General features: G+C 44.9%; 1 protein-coding gene across 1 annotated transcript in view; it reads left to right on the plus strand.

Moving 5' to 3' along the window:
* dgo (ankyrin repeat domain containing protein 6 diego) overlaps positions 1 to 20425 on the plus strand; it is a 177472-nt gene that overhangs the window by 112637 nt on the left and 44410 nt on the right. Inside the window, exon 4 of the mRNA XM_050171383.2 lies at positions 9052 to 9153. Within this exon, the coding sequence (XP_050027340.1) occupies positions 9052 to 9153 (102 nt within the window). The remainder of the gene's footprint in view (positions 1 to 9051; positions 9154 to 20425) is intronic.

Below are 20425 nucleotides of genomic sequence, written 5' to 3' on the forward strand. Positions count from 1 at the left end.
TCCTTGCTCCCTCCTATCTTTGATTGCGCGCCGTAAGTACTTTGATCGTTCGTTGTTTCTTAAAGTCTGTAGCAGAGGTAGTACTGTGCGTGCTAAGGGAAAATGGTCGCGCAAGTAGAAATGCAGAAAGGCGAGTGGCATCGTTGACTGCGCGGGTAACAGGCTTTCAAGATAACTAGTGAAGATTGGTGCATCCGAATCTCTTGGTTAGAATGGTCTATAAAGGACGCCTTATCTTTATTTCTTTATCTCTACGTCTCTATTAGGTGAAGTCACTCGAATAAAAGCTGCGTCCATGCCAACGAGGGCTCACGCGAGCCTTTTCATCAACCCTTCTTCGAACCCTGTTGTGCTGGGCTATGTGTGCGCAACTTTCCTTCCCTCTTCTCGTGCTTATGAAAGACTACAGTGATTCCCACCTCTTCAATCATCTGTACAGTAATGCTGGCTCCGTCTTTTCGATGTGAGTGCTCTGACCATGAGTAACATATAATTTGGGAGCGTAACTGCGGTATTCGTCGTCCCACGTGACGCTGCTAGCAATGCAGATTCACATCGGCTTCGGAACGCTCCCTTTTTAATGCTGGAACGTTGGTGTATAAGGCGTGTGACTAAGTCACAGATAACAATGAGTAAGTGTTACAACCGTGGTTACGACTTTCTCGTATTCCGGAAAAAACAGACAAAAAAAAAACGCTGGCCTTCCACTAGATGCCCTTACTTCGTGGCATATCTTTTCTTGATTCTTTTTTTCTTTCTTTTGCCTTGAAGAGGATCGACAATCATAAACCTGCCTCTAACCCTTTATAAAGGCTTTAGCCGAAACAAAGTGTCGCCTAGCACGGCAGGTCGTCCTCTGGAGAGGACTCTGAATGACCGTAGCCGCTAGCAGTTTCATGTGAGTTAATCAGCGACTGTGAATTAGGCATTCAGTGCACTCGCAATGAGAGGCGACTAAGTCGTTATCATGAGCCATGCGGCGCAGTGATTAAGCGCATAAGATTACGCGCATGTGACGCGCATTCGTACCAGAAGTGGAACGTCTCTTTATCGGGCGTCGCTTTTTTTATCGCTCATTGCATTTCTTGCGGCACAAGGTTGGCATAAACTATCACCACCAACAGAGGTTAACGGCTGCTTCTCGCAAGTGAGACCTCACACGACCTCGTTCTCACAGTGCACAGCTCCTCGGTCGCAAACTGTTACGCCGTGCATTGGGCCTTGCTCTTGACGCGTTTGGCGTTTGCTAATGGACAGAGTTGCCGCTAAAAGGCTCAACGCAAAAGGGAGTACAAAGCACGACAGCGCGAGTGGTCATTTCTGACTTTATTCAGCGCACAGAAGCTTGACTATATGTCCAAACCGTAATGAATCGAGATACACAATTTACAACATGCTTACAGTAAAAATCGCAATATAAACATCGGACAGCTATAGCCAGCAAAAATTTCCTGTGCTCGCGCACAAGACCCAACGCGTCACGGGTCTTCTTTATTACTATTATTATTTTTTTGGGCTGTGTGTGAAAAGCCACGCATGCTTAAATTTTCTTGAAACAACGTTTAGTTCCAACTAGTTTGCTTCGTTTGAACTACTTTGATACGGTTTTCTGTTGTCCACGTGGATATTTGGAGTAGATTAGATTTATCTGTTCACAACATGTGATATCTCTCACATGGAACGCAAAATAACAATTTAGAAAGACGGGCCTACATAAAGACGTACCTTTAAAGAGCCTACATAAAGCCTTTAAAGGGCTTACATAAAGAGGTACCTTTAAAGCCCTGTGCGCTGGGACCCCTTTCTGTATCTTTATTTATGTATTATTTGTAACACAATAAGACATAATTCTGATTCTGGTGATAAAAGCACCTTGCACGCACTTCAAAGTCAAGCAATAATAAGTGAATGAGGCAAGTAACAAAGAAATTCACGGCAGTGTAACCAAAGAGCCTACGAAATTAAATAACCTCTATGATGCGCTGAGCCCTAAGCGAATGATGCACAGCGTAGATTCATTAATGAAACAGAAGCACTCTAAAGGATGTGTGCTCGGCTAACAACACTTTATACAATGGTATTCACGGTAGAAAGAAACCAAGCTGGCTAATGCGCAAAATAACTATTAGGATCTATCAGAGATATTGCACATAGCTGGATTGCCTTCAACATCATTCCACAGACCCCAGCTTGTGTACTAACAGCGTACCAAGCGAAAAGTTTGCAAGAATGCTCGTGGAGTTGGTGTCTCAAAGTTTCTACATTTTGTAGATTATAATAATAAGAAATTTACAGCCTGCATTTGAATCCAAAAACAACGCAGGAAGCATTGCGAAAGAAATAATAATAATAGCAGCTTAGGAATGAATGGACGGAGTACGGATACACCATTGGCAATAAACTCTGGTTCACGCTGCCAGACTCGATCGTACCTACAAGAGCTTAGTTTCATGAGCACCGGACCTGTACGGGTGTATCATCGTGCACAATCTATGTGAAAAGAACGCAGTCAGAATTGACGTGCGATGCAAGCTGACGCGTAGGGTACTGCCAACTAATCTACAGCCTTTACGCCAACGTTGTGGAGGTTGAAGAGAAAAGTGCATTGCCCTCTAAAGGATGCGAAAGATTGATCGCAGTCAGCTATGCGCATGCATCCCCACTCCGCGGTCGCTCATTGAATATGGGCTTCTGTAGCTGAGGGAAACAACGTGGGTTCGACTCCTTACTGCAATGGGCGCAGTCAGGCCGCGAATGCAAAAGCAAAATTAAGCTGCTCATTAAAAAACAACAAAAGTTCGTATGGCGACAATTAATTTAGAGCATTTCGATATGGCACTCTTATCTGGCTACTCCCAAAGTTCGGAACGTTAAATATTCGCAAGTCTGGCCAGTCAAATATTTTCATTTTTTTGACAGATGTAACGCGTTCGAATTAATATTATGTCACTTCAGCGACGAATTGGCCGAGTGACCTCTCGATATGCCACCAGAGCAGCAGACGGTTCTTCAGCCTTTGCTGAAATGTGTAGGCTAGGCACATCATCACCTACTGCACGCAATTCTGCGGCAGCAGCAAGACAGGTACACTTCAAGGGCCAGATCGAGCCGAGACGGAGTTGCGTCTTGCAACTTTTCGGCTGGTTCACGTGACCTTAGCATTTTTGTTTTAACGACGATTACGCGCGACCCCCTCAAGTGCACGTGCAGACGTCACCAATACCGTCGGGGCGGGCGCCGGCAGGTCCGATCTCGGATAGCGAAATGATGCGAAACTGTCGTTAATTAGTGAATCGTGACCCCCCGAGAACCGTAATTTTTTCGGTGGGAGGTCGAGAAAGCGGCGAAGGTGCCGTGTGATTGGGCCGCGTTTAATGCATCATTGATCATGCGGGGCATCGAAACTGCGTAACGATCATTCCGGTAGCGCTGCGCGACACCCTGGTTCCCGAGACAATCCATCATCCGCCGCGACAGTTCCGAGCGTGTCCGCGTGTGGTGGGCGACGCATAAGAGAGAGAGAGAGAGAGAAAGAAAGGAATAAGAACTAGGTAGTACAGCGAGCTGTGCCCATTTCCCTATTTGCATATCAAAGGCCTACTGGCTGGAGAAGAAAAGGAAAAACAAATTCAAACGATCGCGTAATTACGACGCAAGTCAACCGCGGTGCCACAGATGCCATCCGTAGAGGGCGTGTTGCGATTTGCACTGGAAAGGCGTTACGTGGAGCTGTCGGTAATTCATCACTGTGCACTTGTTTCCTGGAAGTTGCAAGCGTGAACAAATGTCAGTGAACTGATTCAAGTGAAAAGGTGCATTGATTTTGCTACCGCGTAGAGTAAGCTTTCCAGCAGCAACTGTTAAATTTTATGCGTATAACTCGTTCGAGGTGGTTTTGATACAAGAACTGTTTTCTCCTCCGGCACGAAATTCTGCGTCTTGTCATGTTCTCTTGTTTGTTTGTCTTTTTTATGCCGCGCGTGTTCTTTTTTCTGTAGGCTTATGCTAGGTGTATGTACCTCCTTTCATGGAGCTAGATAATGAGGAAGGTTCATTTGGTCACGTGTTACAACAAAGAAATAATTGGTTCACTAATTGAGCCAAGATGTAGAAAAAGATTATTTTATCTAGGAGTCTATAAAATTTGTTGGTCACTACAGAGTGACATGCAAAAACAACAGCAACAACAACAACAACAACAACAACAGTAGCAACAGCCGCCGCAGCAGCAACAACAACAAAATGCTATAAAAGAAACAGGACGGGCGAAAAAAAGGCGGAAAGAATAAAACGCCAAACAGTTGCATCGTTGTCTACCATTTCACTGTAAAAACTGGCAATACATTCCCTACCCACGGTCGCAGCAGATGAAACACCATCAACTCGTGAACCTATGAGATTAAGCTCGTGCTAGTTCACTCGCTTCAAGATAAGGCATTCGTCTTAATTGATTTTTATAGTCGAGACATAAATCCACCTGTCAACCAGTGACAACGTCGTTACCACTGAGCCTTCAAAGATTTGCCGAGTGCGGCGATAGTTTCGAAGTTGATGCGCAATACTCACTTCTTAAACGTATGCTATAGATCCGTTCATTTACAGTCATAAAAGTGACAATCTTTATCTGCTTAGAGCCTGCCGCTCTCTTTGCAGGCCGTGAATACTGTGAAAAATTTGCAATCAAGACAGTCCCGTCATATTGACTCAAAATTTAAGCAGACTATGTCGTGATACCGAAGGACGCGTTGCTCAACGTTTCTCAATGTTGTCCTTGCATCGGGAACATTAGTAGCGAATGTGTTTTGCAATGTAACCTGCGACAGCTCCCCAGAACTCGTACTTAATTGCATACGCTCGATTGCCTTTAATTACAGACTTTAAAGCCTGGGAATGCACGAGTAAAAGAAAAGACGCCATAAGTTGCTTCCGCAGTTCCTGCCTTGCTAGCACTTTCCGACCTTCTCGCGGTGGCTGTAGAGGCTAAGTTGATTGCCAGGTCAGGAAGGTGTGCGAGGTGGCAGTAAATAAGCAATAAACTTTTGTGGCCCAAGGCCTATCGTGCACGGCAGATGGCAGCACAAGCGCGTCCCATGCATGTTCGCGGGTCTATTAATCAAAAGGCGCGCGCGGTGCATGACCTATAAAATCACGACTTCGTACCGGCCATGTTTGACGCAGGCGGGACGCCGACCAGCGTCAGTTTGGCAGCGATTATCTGATGACAACGAGCAATTTTCCCACTGAAAAATGAGTTCGCCTACCTCTCCATTTGTTGCTTTTTGTGCAGTCGACGATATTTAGTCGCGAAAGAAGAAGCAGAAAAATTGTGTCAGCTGCATCAACCCGCTTCTTTTTCTTTTGACGTTTTCTTCATCAATAGTATCGTACGTTATAACAACCTGGAGGAGCTTGTAGAAATTGGAGGCGTGCGGTATTTTTCTTGCTTAATACCAGCTATATGCAATGTGAAACGTGAAGCAATGTGAGAAAAAAAAAAAGCAAGAAAAGACATGTTTTTTGCCGCAGGTTAGAAAATTAACGCACAATAGGGAGACACACAGAAGACAAAGAAGACAACACGGGCGGCGCTTCCAACTGATTTAGTTTGGGCGGTGACCAATGAATGCATGTGCACATACACGCATGCGCATGCTGTTCACGAACCCTCGTTATCCAGCGGTCAACCAATCTCGTTTAATCTCGGGAACGAGATTGTTTGACCGCTGGATAACGTAGGTTCGTGAACAGCCCGCGCATGCGTGTAGGCGTTAAAAAAAAAAAAAAAAGACATTGCACGTATAATGACGACCTGTGAAGTGCACGGCGTTTTAATAACGTGTTTTACTGATTATAGTTACGTGAGTATATATAATTGTGTGATATTAGTTAATTCGAAGAAGTGAACAGGTGCTGAGCGCAAGGGCGTGTAAAGGGAGAATCGTTACTTTGCCAAAACACTGCGCATATCTTGGTGTAGCTAGGAACCCCAGGTGGTCCAAGTTCCTAACCACTGTTCCACATGTTCCAACTGTTCCAACATGTTGGAACACAAGAGCATTGTTCGAACACGTACAAACGGCGGTTCTTGTGCTGCATTCAATATTTTGCATGCCCGCAAAAGAGTACTCAGTTATTTATTTTACAGCCTTATTTCTGTACTTTCTTTTTATTGCAAGTTATTTAACGCAGCGCTTTCCTTTTGTATTCTTTATGTAATTCTCTATTCCCCACTTCATCTTTCCCTGTCCTGACGGCTAAAATACTCGTTAGACTTGTTTTCAGGTAGCACCAGTTAAAGCTTTACATTGCCCTGCCGTATTGTGTCGTGTTCTATGCCGCCAGATTCTTGATCCACTCACGTCGTGTGTCTATTGCGTAGTTGAGGATCATCATCGTCACCGTCGTCGTCATGACCAAACGTCATAATACGTATTGTCTGATTTATGATCGGTTTTTTTCCCATGTTGATTTAGAATTTTTATAATACCACGTGGTTCCTGGCTTATTCCCCAAGGTGGGTTTGTGCCGTTATTGAAAGAATCATTATCATCGTCATCAAATCATGTTCTTTAGTTGTTAAGTGTGTGTTTGACCTTTCCTGAAGCAATGAACGTGTGCGGTGAAGCGACAACCGGCCTCATGCAAGCTCAACGAGCACTAAATCAGTTGGTGTAAACGGTTCCAGCGCGAAGTCTTATTCATTATGTATAATTTCCAGCGCAGATGCAACAATGCTTTAACATAAGTTGAGTACACTTTGCGCTAAACATCCGCAGCTAAGCCGGTTGTGTGATTTCCTTGTGATTCGGCCTCAGTGAAAGCCATGTACAGGAACTTGAAGAACGCGTCACAGCGCATGGTTTCCCCGATGAGGCAAAGGAACCGCAAGATGAGAAAACAGTGGGGCGACACTATAGGAGCTCCGTTCACCTGAACTCAACGCAAGCGGGTCGAGTCAGAAGTCGAACTTACCCAGCCCGAATCGACCGCGTTTATATGCATTTTGTCAGTGAACCCATCCCTTGAAGTCGGGTTGGCAGAGCTCGATTAGGCGCTCGCTCAGTTCGACCCGCTAGCGTTCTCATGAGCCTGACGACCGGCGTTCGACTCGACAAGCCGACTTGACACGATTTCATCCCGTTAAAAGAGAGTTTTACGTTAGGGGACGAAAGCCGCACCCAAGCGTTGATGGACGCAAACTCCGTTGTGGGTCCTGCGCCATCTTTTGTGCTCGCTTTGGGTCCCTTTGTACACTCGGTGGCTTGCGTTTCTCAATATTTCGGCGCGCCTTGCGTCCCTTATCTAAAGCTCCCTAATGTAAACATAGCTCCCGGAGTTTCAGAACTAGCGTGCCCAAGCGACTTACGTACTCCACAACGTGAACTCCATTGTAGGCCCATTGCGTTCTTTTGTGCAGCTGACCGAAAGCGGCCCTTAACGTTCTGTCCCCTATTTATAAAACTTCCTACAGCGATGCTGTAGTGCAATGCCGTTGCCCCAACTGAGTGCTACGATTCCCCACCCCCTCGCCCCCTTTGTTTCTCATGACCTCTCCGTGGAAAAAAAGAAAAGTACATACATAATTGCCCCAGCTTTTCAAATACAAACAAGCGCTCGACTGAAGTCTTGCGCATGTATGCAACACGCATACGTGAGCCCATCTCGGCGACGCCTCCATCTTTCCTACTGTATACAACCGGGCGTGTATATAGCAGGCACGCGCGAGGAGACTTGTTTGTCAGAGACAGTAAGCAGGCTCTGTACAGTTTGTTTACATTCAAAAATGCCCGGACCGCCCACACTTTGACCGCAGCACCAAATCCACCCTGCTATATTCAGCACGCCCGGACCACCCCGTCAGTCTCGGGAAGGCGGCCACCCAGACAAGATTTAGGACAGCGACGCAGCTAAAAGATAACGACGGCGAAGGGAGAGGCAGCAAAAAAAAAAAAAGACAGGCGGCAATGAAGATCGCCTACTTTTGCATACGCTGACACAGGCTGGGCTACAGGATTACTACGCGAACGAAGCAGGACTCGGGAGATAAATCATGGCCTACCTCACTGCGAGTGTACACGGGAGCAATAAGAAAAGAGAGGAAGAGCGACACGTCGTAAATAATCACTCTGCTGAAGGGTCCCTGCTGGAGGATTCCGGCTGGAGGCTTCGTCGCGTGCCTGGACAAACCAGCTGGAGCAACTCAGGGCGGAGACGATGTCTTCAAGTCAGGCTTCAAGACTGCGCGTTGCGGGTCTGCGGGTCCCAGGAAATGAAGCAATCAGGGCCGCTCCGCGCGACCTGTCCAGAGACGGATTGGTGTGAAGGAGACGACGAAACACGCACAGAGTGCTTCGTGACAACCGCCAGCAAAGCTGGCCCGCGCTCACACGCGAACAGGAAGTGACGGTATACTGCATCTTGTGAGCACATGCGAAGCAAAGGCGCACGACGATGCCGAAGCACGCGGTCTTTCAATCACTCACGCTGACGACCGCCACTCGGTAGCCAGTGGGCTCGCCTGGTTCTCTATGACGGTCATCTCCGTTATATCACCGTTATCTCAGTGCGCGCGCACGTGTGGACGCTGAGGCCGACTTTGATCACGCGCTTATTTGATTAGAGTTCTAGCGACATCTCCAGATTTTTAGACCCCCCCAGACTGGCGCGCAAACGCGGGCTGAGCTTGTCGTCACTGAGGAAATAGCAGTTGATGAGAGCCTGTTGTTAAGACGCGGTCAGTGAGTACCACAAGGCCACCCATCAAATACATAACAAATAGTAATCAATAACTTTTCAATGTCTTTTCAAATGACTGCTGCTGCAGTTACATTCGTCATCCATAATCGGCATCGTACCGCGAAACATCCAACAATGTTTGAACGCTGTATTATGCTTTGTTTTTCACCTGCATTTCCTTCTTTTCCCCTTTTTCGCGACCCAGGTCTGTCTGCTAAAAAAATTTTCTCATAAACTAGGTTGCATTTCTAGATGTCTTCGTAATTAGTTGCCAAGTTTTGACCAATGCGTTTCCATGTGTTGCTATCCTCGCAGTGCGGCTACTCTCCCCTGCACCAGGCAGCGACCGAGGGTCACGAGGAAGTGGTGCGGCTACTCGTCAAGCACAACTGCCTCGTCGACGTTCAAGACGAAATGGTACGCCAGCGTTTCTGCACTTGCAGGGCCCTGCCGTTACTGTTTCAGCGCCCGATTCGGCGCTTGGAGAGCTCGAAAAGATGTTGGTAACGAACACGCACAGTACGCGGGTGCTAACTATTGTGTACTAGACGGATAACCAGGTACCGTTGACTGTTAGGGTTTTTGTAGCCCAGTATCAGTTTAAATAAAAGAAAGCAGAAGCGAAATTTCTGCGCTGCGAACGCACGAGTCGGGTCAACTAAAATTACAATGTCTTTCACTCGCGTTAGACTTAGTGCGGTGTCATAACGTGCAGCTTGCCCCAGTTTACAAAAGCTCGGTCTCTTCTGGAGACCTGGAATTGCCAAACCTTTGAGTGGCTGCGCCAGATGTCACGATCGACTAACTACGCCCTTCAATTCCGGGCTCTCTTGCAAAGGCCGAGCTTTTCTGCAGTCGGATGTGCTCCGGGGAAAAGCAATTTTCAAACCGCAGAATTTGACAAAATAAATTTTGTCGCAGTCCACAAACTTCTATACTAGATGTACAACGTAGGAAGCTTGACCATGGAAAGGGCGGGCTATCTTAATATCTTAGCTAAGAAAAATAATAATATGAGAAAGAGGTAATAAAGTTATAAAACACTGTCAAAAATTTATAACGAAATAATAGAACACTGATAGAGCAAGTCCACAGAGCAGAGAAAGGAAATAGAGAAAGAAAAAGAAAGGCTATAAGATTACAAGAGGAACCTAGACATGAACGTAGCTTGCACCGTTGCAAGCGAACACAGAAAAAAAGAACGCATGAACTACTGTAAACAAAATAATTATCACTTGACTGTCCGCAAGAAAAGCCCGTAGAGCTTCGTGAGCTAATCTCTCATGGGCTCGAGAGCCCATAAACTATATATCCCTCAAACTGAAGAGCGTAGTGCATGCCGCGACGTAAAATCATCGAAGTTCTCCCCTATATTTCAGGCTTAGTGAAGTGGTCATCTTACTTTTCAGGAACTTCTGCGTCACAATAATACGTTGTGACATGCACGCTTGCTGACGTGCGAACGCCATCGGTATCTGAGGTGAATTATCTTGTGCACTGTTTTGCTAATATGCCAACGCCGATTACGCACCAGGGAACATATACAGGTACAGTCCTCATTGAATAAAACACAACGTTTTGAGCGCCACCTCCCACACGTTTCGTGTCACATCTTCGCTTCACGGCGTTTCGCTGTGAACCGATGGCGAAAAGATTGCGATATCACATCATATTTGTTTACCCGCTGTACAGTGACGTCCATACTTAGGAGAACACCGCATTAGTTATGAATCCTTCATGATAGTTAGAATTCGGAAGTGAGGTCAATGAAAAAACTTCAGTGGTCTTGCAGGAGACAATAGGCCACCTCTGCTCAAAATTAGAGTAAGTCAAATCCTGCTTATTACCGATCAGTTGCTTCCCCTACAGTGAAAACTGGCTAATATAGCAGTTGTGAGTTAGTGGCTCTGTCGTACGCCTTTTCTTTTAGGTCGTTATGTGGCGCCCTGAGACATACATGAAGTGAACATCGAGTTGCCAAGAAACCCGGTTTATTAAGTGGTTATATTGAGTGGACGACTGCACAGGCTGTCTTAATAATTGTGCTTCATTTTTGTGTAAATGGCGAATGGCATACCGCTTGAATTAACAACGAATGCAGGACAAGAAAGTAATCCTTCTTTCCTTTATTTCTTCGTTTTTTTTGTTCCTCCCGGTAGCTTTCCTTACAACAATAACAAACGAACATACAAAATTGGTTGCTACCTCTCTACCACTTCCTCCACTAGAAAGTCAAATTCAGAGGAAAAGTTAGCTTTTATGTATTTGTTTATGCTTATATTTAACAAGTGCAACAAGATACGGCTGTGCGAAGAAAAGACATATACGTAGTGCCCTGTTCTTTGGTATTGGTACTTTTAAGCATGAATTCAAACCTTTGTCGCCCAGATTTTCAGCAGTTCGCATATTTTGTTCGTCTCTCTGACGCCACAATTACTCCCACTTTCGATAACTTAATAGGCAGGGCTCACCGTACTGTAAACAATTCCAGACCAGTGTGGATATTACCGCTTCGTTCAAAGCTTTTTGAAACTCCTATAGAAAGTTCTGTGAGGAAGTATGCCATAATTAGTGAGGCACAATATGCTTTTCAAAGGAAAAAAAAATGTCTTGTGAGCATGCGTTTTTAAATGTCAAACGTAAAATATTACAAAACATTTAGAAACGGTTATACACGACAGGCTTATTCTTGGACCTGCGTAATGCATTCGACAGCGTGAAGCATGATACACTCCTTTGTAAACTTTATGACTTTGGCATACGTGGAACGCCATTGGAGCTAATGAAAAGTTACTTGACTGAATGGTATCAATTTGTTTTATTTAAGCAGTTCACCTCGTCATTTCTCAAAGTAAAGACCGGTGTCCCGCAGGCTTACAAACTTGGTCCCTTATTATCTAACCTCTACATAAACGACCTACCAAGCATCCCTTCCACGCCTAGCATAATAATGTACGCCGATGGCACGAATCTTTCCTTTTCGCGAACGCTTCCTTGAAATACGTCCAGGAACACATTAATGAGTGTTTAAATTTATTGGCTGACTGGCTGCACATAAACAAGGTACAATTAAATGTTAATAAAACGAAGTATATCGTATTGAAACCAGTAAAACAAGAAATTACTTAGTGATAAATAACTGTTTTATTTCAAGGCAAGCGTATAGAACAAGTAAAAACCCAGAAATTCTTGGGGTTTGGTTCCAAAATAACCTCTCTTGGGACACTCCTCTGAATAAGCTAACCAATGAGCTTAGTAACGTAGTAGGTTGTATGTACAGAATTAATGCTCTTGCTCCATTTTGGCCAAAGAGAGCAATGTACTACGCCGTTTTTTACTCTAAGCTTACTCACTGTGTATTAATTTGGGGAACAACGACTGTAAAAATTATGAAAAATTTATACTTTTACAAAAAAGCGTACTACGAATGTTTGAAAACTGTCATGGTAGGCTGCGAGATCTACCGACATTCAGCTTGTTTGGCAAGCACTCAGCGCTCCGAACTAGCCAGGCATACCAATATAGATTACTTTTACATATAAAAAGCAATAGTCTTCACATCGTTAGCACAACTATTTCTCTATTACGTTACCCATGTCCAAACAAACGAGAACAACACCATTCACCCGCACAAATTATGAACGTCAAGACCTAGACTATCAAATACTCCGACTATTAGATATTGTTGAGCCGGAAACAGATTTTTATGCGTCCCAATTCAAACAGTATATGAAAACTTTTTCGTTGAATCATGTCATCTCCTACAAATAAATGTGCTCCCTCTATTTCAATCCTAATAGAAAAAAAGTGATCTCGATAAATGTATTAGTTTGTGTTGTTCTTCAAATTTACCAGATGTAAAATTCATGTGAATTATTTTTATCATGCAAAGCGCATGAATAAAGTGTGTCACAAAATGTTCGTACAATGCAAGTAAACATGCCTGTATGGAACGTGAAACGTAACTGTGTGGCGAACGTCAACAGGAGCAACAGCCTCTGTCAGGCCCCATGGCCTTTAGCTCTTGCTCCTCTTTCTTGTATAAAAAAGAAATAAACTGAATTCAATTGAATTAATTTGGGTCATAGGCTCCGCAAGCCGACAGCCAATACTAGAGCCGGCAAGAGGGGAAGGAGATTAGGCCGTATATGTATAAGGCAGAAACAAAAAATAAATAAATAGGAAATAGCAGTCAATGTCCAAAGGAGTTGAAGTGAAAAATGAATTGAAGAATGAAGTAGCAGTTACTTGCTCCAACGGAAGCCATTCGATGTTTTCATGGCCATTAGACGCAGAACATTTGTCCACATACACGTGTGCCAAAGTGCTTGAGGATTAAAAGAGCTCACAGGCATTTTGGCCGGGAGGCAGAAAGCAGGCCTCGAAGAAGCGCTACGCGAACTTGTGCAGAGACTCGAGATGCTGGGGAGCCCGTTGCGGACACCTGAGCGGCTCGCGACGCGTGATAATTAAGATTGGCCGCAACGCGCTCGATCATTCGTAGCGGCGCTTTATATTCGTGCCGTTCCTGCAGCCTTGGAGACGAAATCCGACATAAATCTTCGCCGCCTATTTGGCTGCCGAACAGGATTCTCCTCGGTCAACTGTCCTTTAAGACCGGCAGAGGTGTCTATGTCTGGAGGAAACTGGTTTTCTTTTATCAAACGTCCCTTCCATTCGGGTTCGCGAAACGGTTGATGCTATAGCTGGACGCGGTGGCTTAACGAATTTGGGATTTTGTCTCTTTAAAGTTCGCATCTTGTTTCGCAACGGGAACTATTTACCAGCGAAGGCTTTGATTTCAAGATACCTTGCTCTTCGTCAAGTGTGAGCCAGTTTAGACGGGGCGATAAATACATACGCCAGTTTACGTGGAAGCTGGCAGAAAAAAAGAAAGAAATTTGGTGGAAGACCACTGACGCTGAAGCTGACGCATTCGGCCGCGACAAATTCGTGCCGTTAGTATGCGGTGAATGAAAGAGAGAGAGAGATCAAGTGACAAGAAAGGAGAACGAAAAAATTTGAAGGTCGCTTAAGCTTCGCCTTTAAGAGTGTAACGTGATAGCATTGAAAGATCCCTGACTGCTTCTCACGCTTACCGGCAACTGCAGCTTAGTAACTGTAATGTTTAGAGATGATGAAAATGTTTTATTGACAGGAAAAGGGGAAGGGAGTTCCGTTGACTAAGGCCGCCGCCCTGGCTCTTTCCGCGAGGGCTTGCTGGTCCTCGAGGGTTGAGCTGGACAGGGTTGCCTCCCATCCTTCCCACGTTGGCTGTTGTTTAGTCTCTAAGGCACTATTAGCCTGGCAGGCCCATACCACATGGTACAAATCTGCTTTCTGCCCGCATTATTTACACTCGGCTGAATAGGATTGTGGCTCAATAGCATGTGGCTTGACTGCACTGTAAACGGAAATGAGCCGAAAAAGGCATTTTAAGGGATGTGACCTCCCTTGAGACTACGTGCCTGAAAACCGTGCTCCCTTAGAGTGGTGTAGAAATGCTCAGCGTCCTCCATTTCTCTCCCTCGCAAAATGCGGATGAAAGAAGGAGACAGAACCTCAATTCTACATCCTTTTTAAGAGGGAGTTTAGAAGATACAGGCCTCCCTTTAGCGTAAACGGAGTTCTGTTTCTTATTTTATGCGTTATTTTCTTTTCTTTTACACATCTGTGAGAAGGAAACGAGAAAGGAGAGATATATTGTCCAAGTGGTTCTTCTTCTTTTTTTTTTCTTTCTGCAAATTTATACATTTCCGGAGTGCAAGCCAACTTATTTAGGGCGATATAATAGACGCTTTGTTCGTCTCGTCGACCACAATGTCCTGTCGCGCTGCCAGAACCCCCGGTCGGCATCTGACGAGCTGTCTTCGGAAGCGAGACCATGCAAAACTTCGACGGCTTAGGCCGCAGAATGTCCTCGCTTCTGTTCGTCTTCCCATCAACTAAAAGTGAAACTGAAGGCAAAGCTCGCAAAGCGCCACTGTCGTCGGCGCCGGTGACGGCACCTGTTTTGCTCATCGTAGTTCTGCGTGTGTGTCTATATGCGTGCTTACGAGGTAATTTTGGCGGCCGTCGGAGAGTGTTTCGTGTAGTGTGGAACCTCACAAGAAAGCTACCTGCCCCACTGCGCAGCACGGCGGTGATCGGCCACCGCGTAGTCATCGCTTTGACGTGATCTGTGTACTACAATACACTTTCGTGGTTCGCGCGGCCGTGCTCGGGTATTCCCTCCTGCGCCACGATATGACAGCGGCTAGTGAAACCTCACCCACAGTCCTCACAAAATCGGACCGCGTACGGTGTCGACTGCTTTTGGAAACGGCGCGTTTCGGATTACCGCTTGCCCAGTCGCCTCATGTTTGACGCGGCCTTTTCAAGCTGCCGTGGTGAGTACGGCGCGGAAGCATTGCGCTATGCGCATAATGCTCACACCTTTTATGTCGCGGTGTTGAGACTTACCGGTCCTCTCAATAAAACTCAAGAAGACAGTGCCGCACAAAAAAGAGACGTTTCAACTTTTTTCTTTCTCTTTTTCAATTTAATTGTCGTGTTTTACGTGTCAGAACTATGATCTGTTCCTGTGACCTCGTGCTTAATACTAAGCACAACTCCAAGGACGCTTATAACAACCACGGCGGGTCAAAGAGTATTGGAGTTTCGTCATCAGGTGTGTTTCATAACCACTTCGCCTTAAGTGTCGATATAGGTTGTGACAGCCCACTTGAAAAACACAACAGGAAATTTTAGTCTGTCGTTCTGTTGTCCGTAGTGTGACGTCCTGTAGTTCTTGATCAATATTCAATTAAAAATTGACAGAGACCTCTTTAAGGCTATGTAAATTTGTTTGTAGAAAAAAAAAAAATAAATAAAGGAAAAAAAAATCTCTCTGCAGGGGATTCGAACTCCGGACTGAGGCATCCCGAGCCCAGCATCTTACCACTACGCCACGACGAATATGCGCCTTGGCGCATATTTCAGCTATACAAACACTTTGCGTTTATGTTTATATTTGCATTTTAAGAGTCAACAGGCGCTTTCATTCCACCGCGTCAACTGCCGCATCTCTAGAAAAGTAAAAGTGTTCTTACCATCGACAGGTACATTGTGTAGTGCTAGAACATCGATTTTGCTGTAGGATATCCATATTAAATAAGAAATACAGAAATAGACAACGGTGACCGGGGACACTGTTAGGTTGTTACTGCTAATTTCGACAGTTGTCTCTCGCTCTGCACTTTTGAGCGCGCATATAATTCTGTGTTCAATGCAAGATAGCTACATAAACATTCGTGGATGATTGTTCATTCTGACAGCATACTGGCATCTCTCGGCAGCGCTGTACCAGAATAATGAGACCCGAGCGAGACAGCTTTTCACGCAACTTTGTGGAACAACCCAAAACTTCTTTTTCGCTTTGTAAAAGCTTATGCAATATTTCTGGGAAGTTAACTGTGTCAGTGTAACGGCACATGTAAGTCCACAGGCCTGTGTGCCACATCTTACCAAATAACACAAAACGAATACGCAGCCATTCCCGCAGATGATATGATTTTCATCAGCGGCCGATTTTGAGGAGGCCGGTAGCTAGGCATTTATGGTGCTTCGTCGTCACGGCACAATTATAACAATTGGCCACTTCGACTTTAATACCGGTGTCTGTGCTATCAGCATTGCCGGCTTCAGAGAAGCACGATTGAATACCGCGCAAGAGAAAAGTACAGGGTACACCACCGATGCGAAATTGACATACAATTTTAAAGCGTCGCGACTGAAAGCGCTTCTGTCGCGGCGTCAGAAATTATGTCGCTGCGACAGAAAGTGGCACATTTCTAACGCCACGACCGAAAATGTGTAGTCCCGACAGAGAGTTCCTGTTGCGACGTCAGAATCGCTGTTGCGATAGAAAGTTGCTGTTGCGACTTCAGAACTCTTGGTCTTCACGACAGGATGATTCTGTTGGGACATCAGAATTTCTGTCATAATGTCAGAAATGTCTGTCGCAACTACAGAAACATCAGGAACTTCTGTCGTACAACAGAAATTTCCGTAGTTGCGACAGGAACTCCTGTTGTCTTTTTCAACTGGGAGCGATTTGCGTCACAGCAACATTATTTTTAAGGCGGCAAATTACTGTTATGCAGCATGAACAATGCGAACAGCCAGCCTGTTTCTGTGTTAAATGGAGGCACGCAGTGTGTGCACACAATTACGTTCATTTTGTCAGTTTTGTGAAATAAGCTTCAAACTGCATGCATTTTCACTGGGAAATCTGTACCAGCACTTCCTTGTATCAAGTTGTCTATGCACAAAGGTTTGTGCATTAGAAATCACAGTTTCAGGCAGTTACAGCCTACAATTTCTTTTTTTTTTTTTTGTATACAGACACTAACTGTGTTTTCATAGTCATGTATTGCACGTTTGACCAGTGCTGAAAAGGACAAATGGAATAAATTTAAATAGGCCTGCGAATTTGTTTGCTTGGTCAGGCTTTGATGTATTTTAGTAACGTGTTCATGTGCAGATGTCGTGTGAATGCATACTTGGACTTTAGTTACGTTTCACTGCATCAAAAGAAACCACCCAGCCAATCTCAATTTACTTCCTTGTTTCTTGCCCTTGGTGTCCACATACCTGAATGTATTCCGAGTTTTTGTACCAAGACAACAGCAGGGCATCACACATGCTAGAAACATTAAGACAAAGAACAAGGAATGTGGCACAAATGATCCACAGAGTCACAAAACAAAAAAGAGGCTTCAAAGAAGCGGAGGCAGTCAGACTTGTGCGAGCATTAATTATTAGCAGGGTGACCTATAGCCTCCCCTTTCAAAAACTAAATAAGGCTGAAATGTCTAAAGTGAGCTCCATCATCAGGGCAGCTAGGGCTCCCAAAAACACATGTGCCAAAAAGCTGGAGGCTCTTGGTATTCACAACACATATGAAGAGCATGACACGGCATGTGGTCATGCCTCAGAGAGAACATCTGAATTCTACAAAACAAGGAAAGGCTCTGTTACAAAAGGCAGGATATCCCCTGATAGCGCAGTATGGCTGAGAAAAAACAGTTTTGCTACCCAGACAAACAAGAGAGGAAATTCTAGTTTCACGAATCCCAAAGAATATGAGCACGGAACACCACCAAAGCAGAAGAAAAGCGCAATCAAAGGCTTTACAAAAGAAATGTGAAAGAAATCCAGACGTATACTACACAGATGCATGTAGAGTGGCAACAGACAAATTCAAAATAGTGGCCTTCAATTGGTCCACAGGGATAACAACTTCCATTCGGAACCCTTTAACCTGCACCGTGGAGGCAGCAGCCATAGCGCTGGCCTTTCGAGATGCAGAAGCAAAAGAAACAATCTGCATTGGCCATGATGGACTCTAAGGCAGCATGCTGTTCGTGCATGACGGGTACCGTCCCATACAAAATTCACAGAATTGCACCAGGTGGTAATTTGGTGCCCGGCGCACTCTGGACTCGAGGAAAATGAGAGGGTGGACCGAACTGCTCGAGCAATAAGCATCCGAGCACTAGTCAGTCCTTTCAAGGAACTCCCATTGACCCACACGACACTTCGAAAACCAGGAAAAGGAGAGACAAAAATACAGCCGCCCGCACTCCAACCTTATGAAAGAACAGGCCAGGGATTCGCGCTGTGTACAGACTAACACATATTTACACCTACAAATACTCACTAAGGTACACCCTGCATTCTATGAAAGTATGTGTTCTTGGTGCGAGGAGCTGCCAACTCTTGCCCACGTAACATGAACGTATAAACTACAGCCTCCAAATTCCAATTCGCCCCTTATGGCGTAAGTGCCAAGTAACAGGCACTGGGATGTTTGGCTTGCTAGTGAAGATGTAGAGAGCCAGAGAGCTCTTCTCGATCAAGCCCAGCAAACCACAGAGATCAGTGGAGCCCTGGACTGAGGGACGCACCGACCGCCCAAACCACTAAGAGAAATAAACTTTATACTACTATTACTTGCCCTTAGTGCTATCAGCCATCAAGTTTACCTACAACTACAAATGAGCCACATGTCACTTGATTCACTCAGATTCCATTTCACTCTTTGTAGGAGGGCATGCATGACTGATTGCGTATGTGCAGCATTTTGTTGCCACAGAGGGGTATGTAATATGGAAACCAACATAAACATTAGTACACTCTGTAGTAACTTGTTCTGAATTGAACTTTTAAAAATAAAGAGCAATTTCAATAAATGACAACATGTGTTTTTTTTTTTTAACTGGGTGAGAAGTGTGCTACCGTCTGGGATTTTTTTTATTCCACGTGGTAGAGGTGTGTGGCTGTCACTGTACTGCTTTCAAGCTTCTGCATCAAGTGTGCTTGTGGCACTTGGGACTAATTCTCAAAGCAAATATGCTTCAGGTAATTGTGAATTCTCGTCAAACATGACATGCATATTGCTGTATTTGTCTTGGAAAATTTATTCAGAAAAGCAGCTTTTATAGCTTCAGTAAATTATTCATTGTGGCCAATTCAGGTGACCCTTTCCGAGATTGACCATTAATTTTACAGCAGTGGCTTTCTATCATTCAAGTATTCAGTGTGTATACTGCTTCTTTTCAGATATGTTAACATCATACAAGTCTGCATTCCTAAGAACATAAACAGCCAGAGGCCACATTGCAAAGACAGGGATCTGAGTATCAAGAAAAGAAATCAGTAATAAAGGTAGCAAGAAGTACTCACAAGCAAATGTTTGTTGTCAGAGGGATGCAAGAATAATACAGCCCATCCAGGGGGTGCGCGAAAGCCAGATAATGGCCACAAAAAACAAAGCCTACTCATATGTCACAGCCATTTTAATCAATATTGACATTTAACTCCAGGGTATGCATATTGAAGCCTTGCTAATTATGTAAATTTACTAGCACTACCGTCCAGTACTGCTGTGCTCCTGAATGGTGGCTCACATTTGCAGGCAGCAATAGGTGCAGCGACATCCATCATTCGTGCATCACTCATTTTGGACAATACACACCTTGCTGCAAGGAAAAGTAGCCACAATATAGCTTTCTAACAATTATTGGCAATTAGTTTGAGAAAGGCGTTTCCAACCACACCAGGCTAGACCGGCATTGCTTTGCAGCATGCTCTACACCGGGAACGTAACTCCTTGCCCCCGAACCCAACATGTCTGTTTACCTGGCATAGGACAATGTGCAGACAATGCTCACCCCCCCCCCCCAACACATGCACCAATATATTCCTGGCTACCGGCACTGGTCCTTGTTACAAGAAATAGAAGTACGGATCCTTGGTCTCGATGTTCGCCAATCCGGAACAAGATCAAATTGGCTAGGCAAAATAAAGAAGACACCAATGTCAACCTTCCACCTGATATGAAGGATTGCATCTAAATGTGGAGAAGATTGTACCGAAATAGCCAGTAATGCTGTTTGGTCTGTACTCCAGCCACATATTATTTATCAGGCTCAGTTTTACTGGCCCTCACTGAAGCATAGGGACCAGATTGAGATCATTATTCAGAACGTGATGAGGGAAATAGCTGCTCTCCCTCTGTTCGCTCAAGAACATGCCCAGGTGAACACCACGGCAGCATTGCTAATTCAATGTGAATGAGCATTTGAATTAAAGAGGTTGCATGTTGCAGTCACTTCTGATTGCTTGGGTGCAAGAACAGACTTAA

This window comes from Dermacentor andersoni, chromosome 6 (assembly GCF_023375885.2).
Source record: "Dermacentor andersoni chromosome 6, qqDerAnde1_hic_scaffold, whole genome shotgun sequence".
NCBI classification, from domain to species: domain Eukaryota; kingdom Metazoa; phylum Arthropoda; class Arachnida; order Ixodida; family Ixodidae; genus Dermacentor; species Dermacentor andersoni.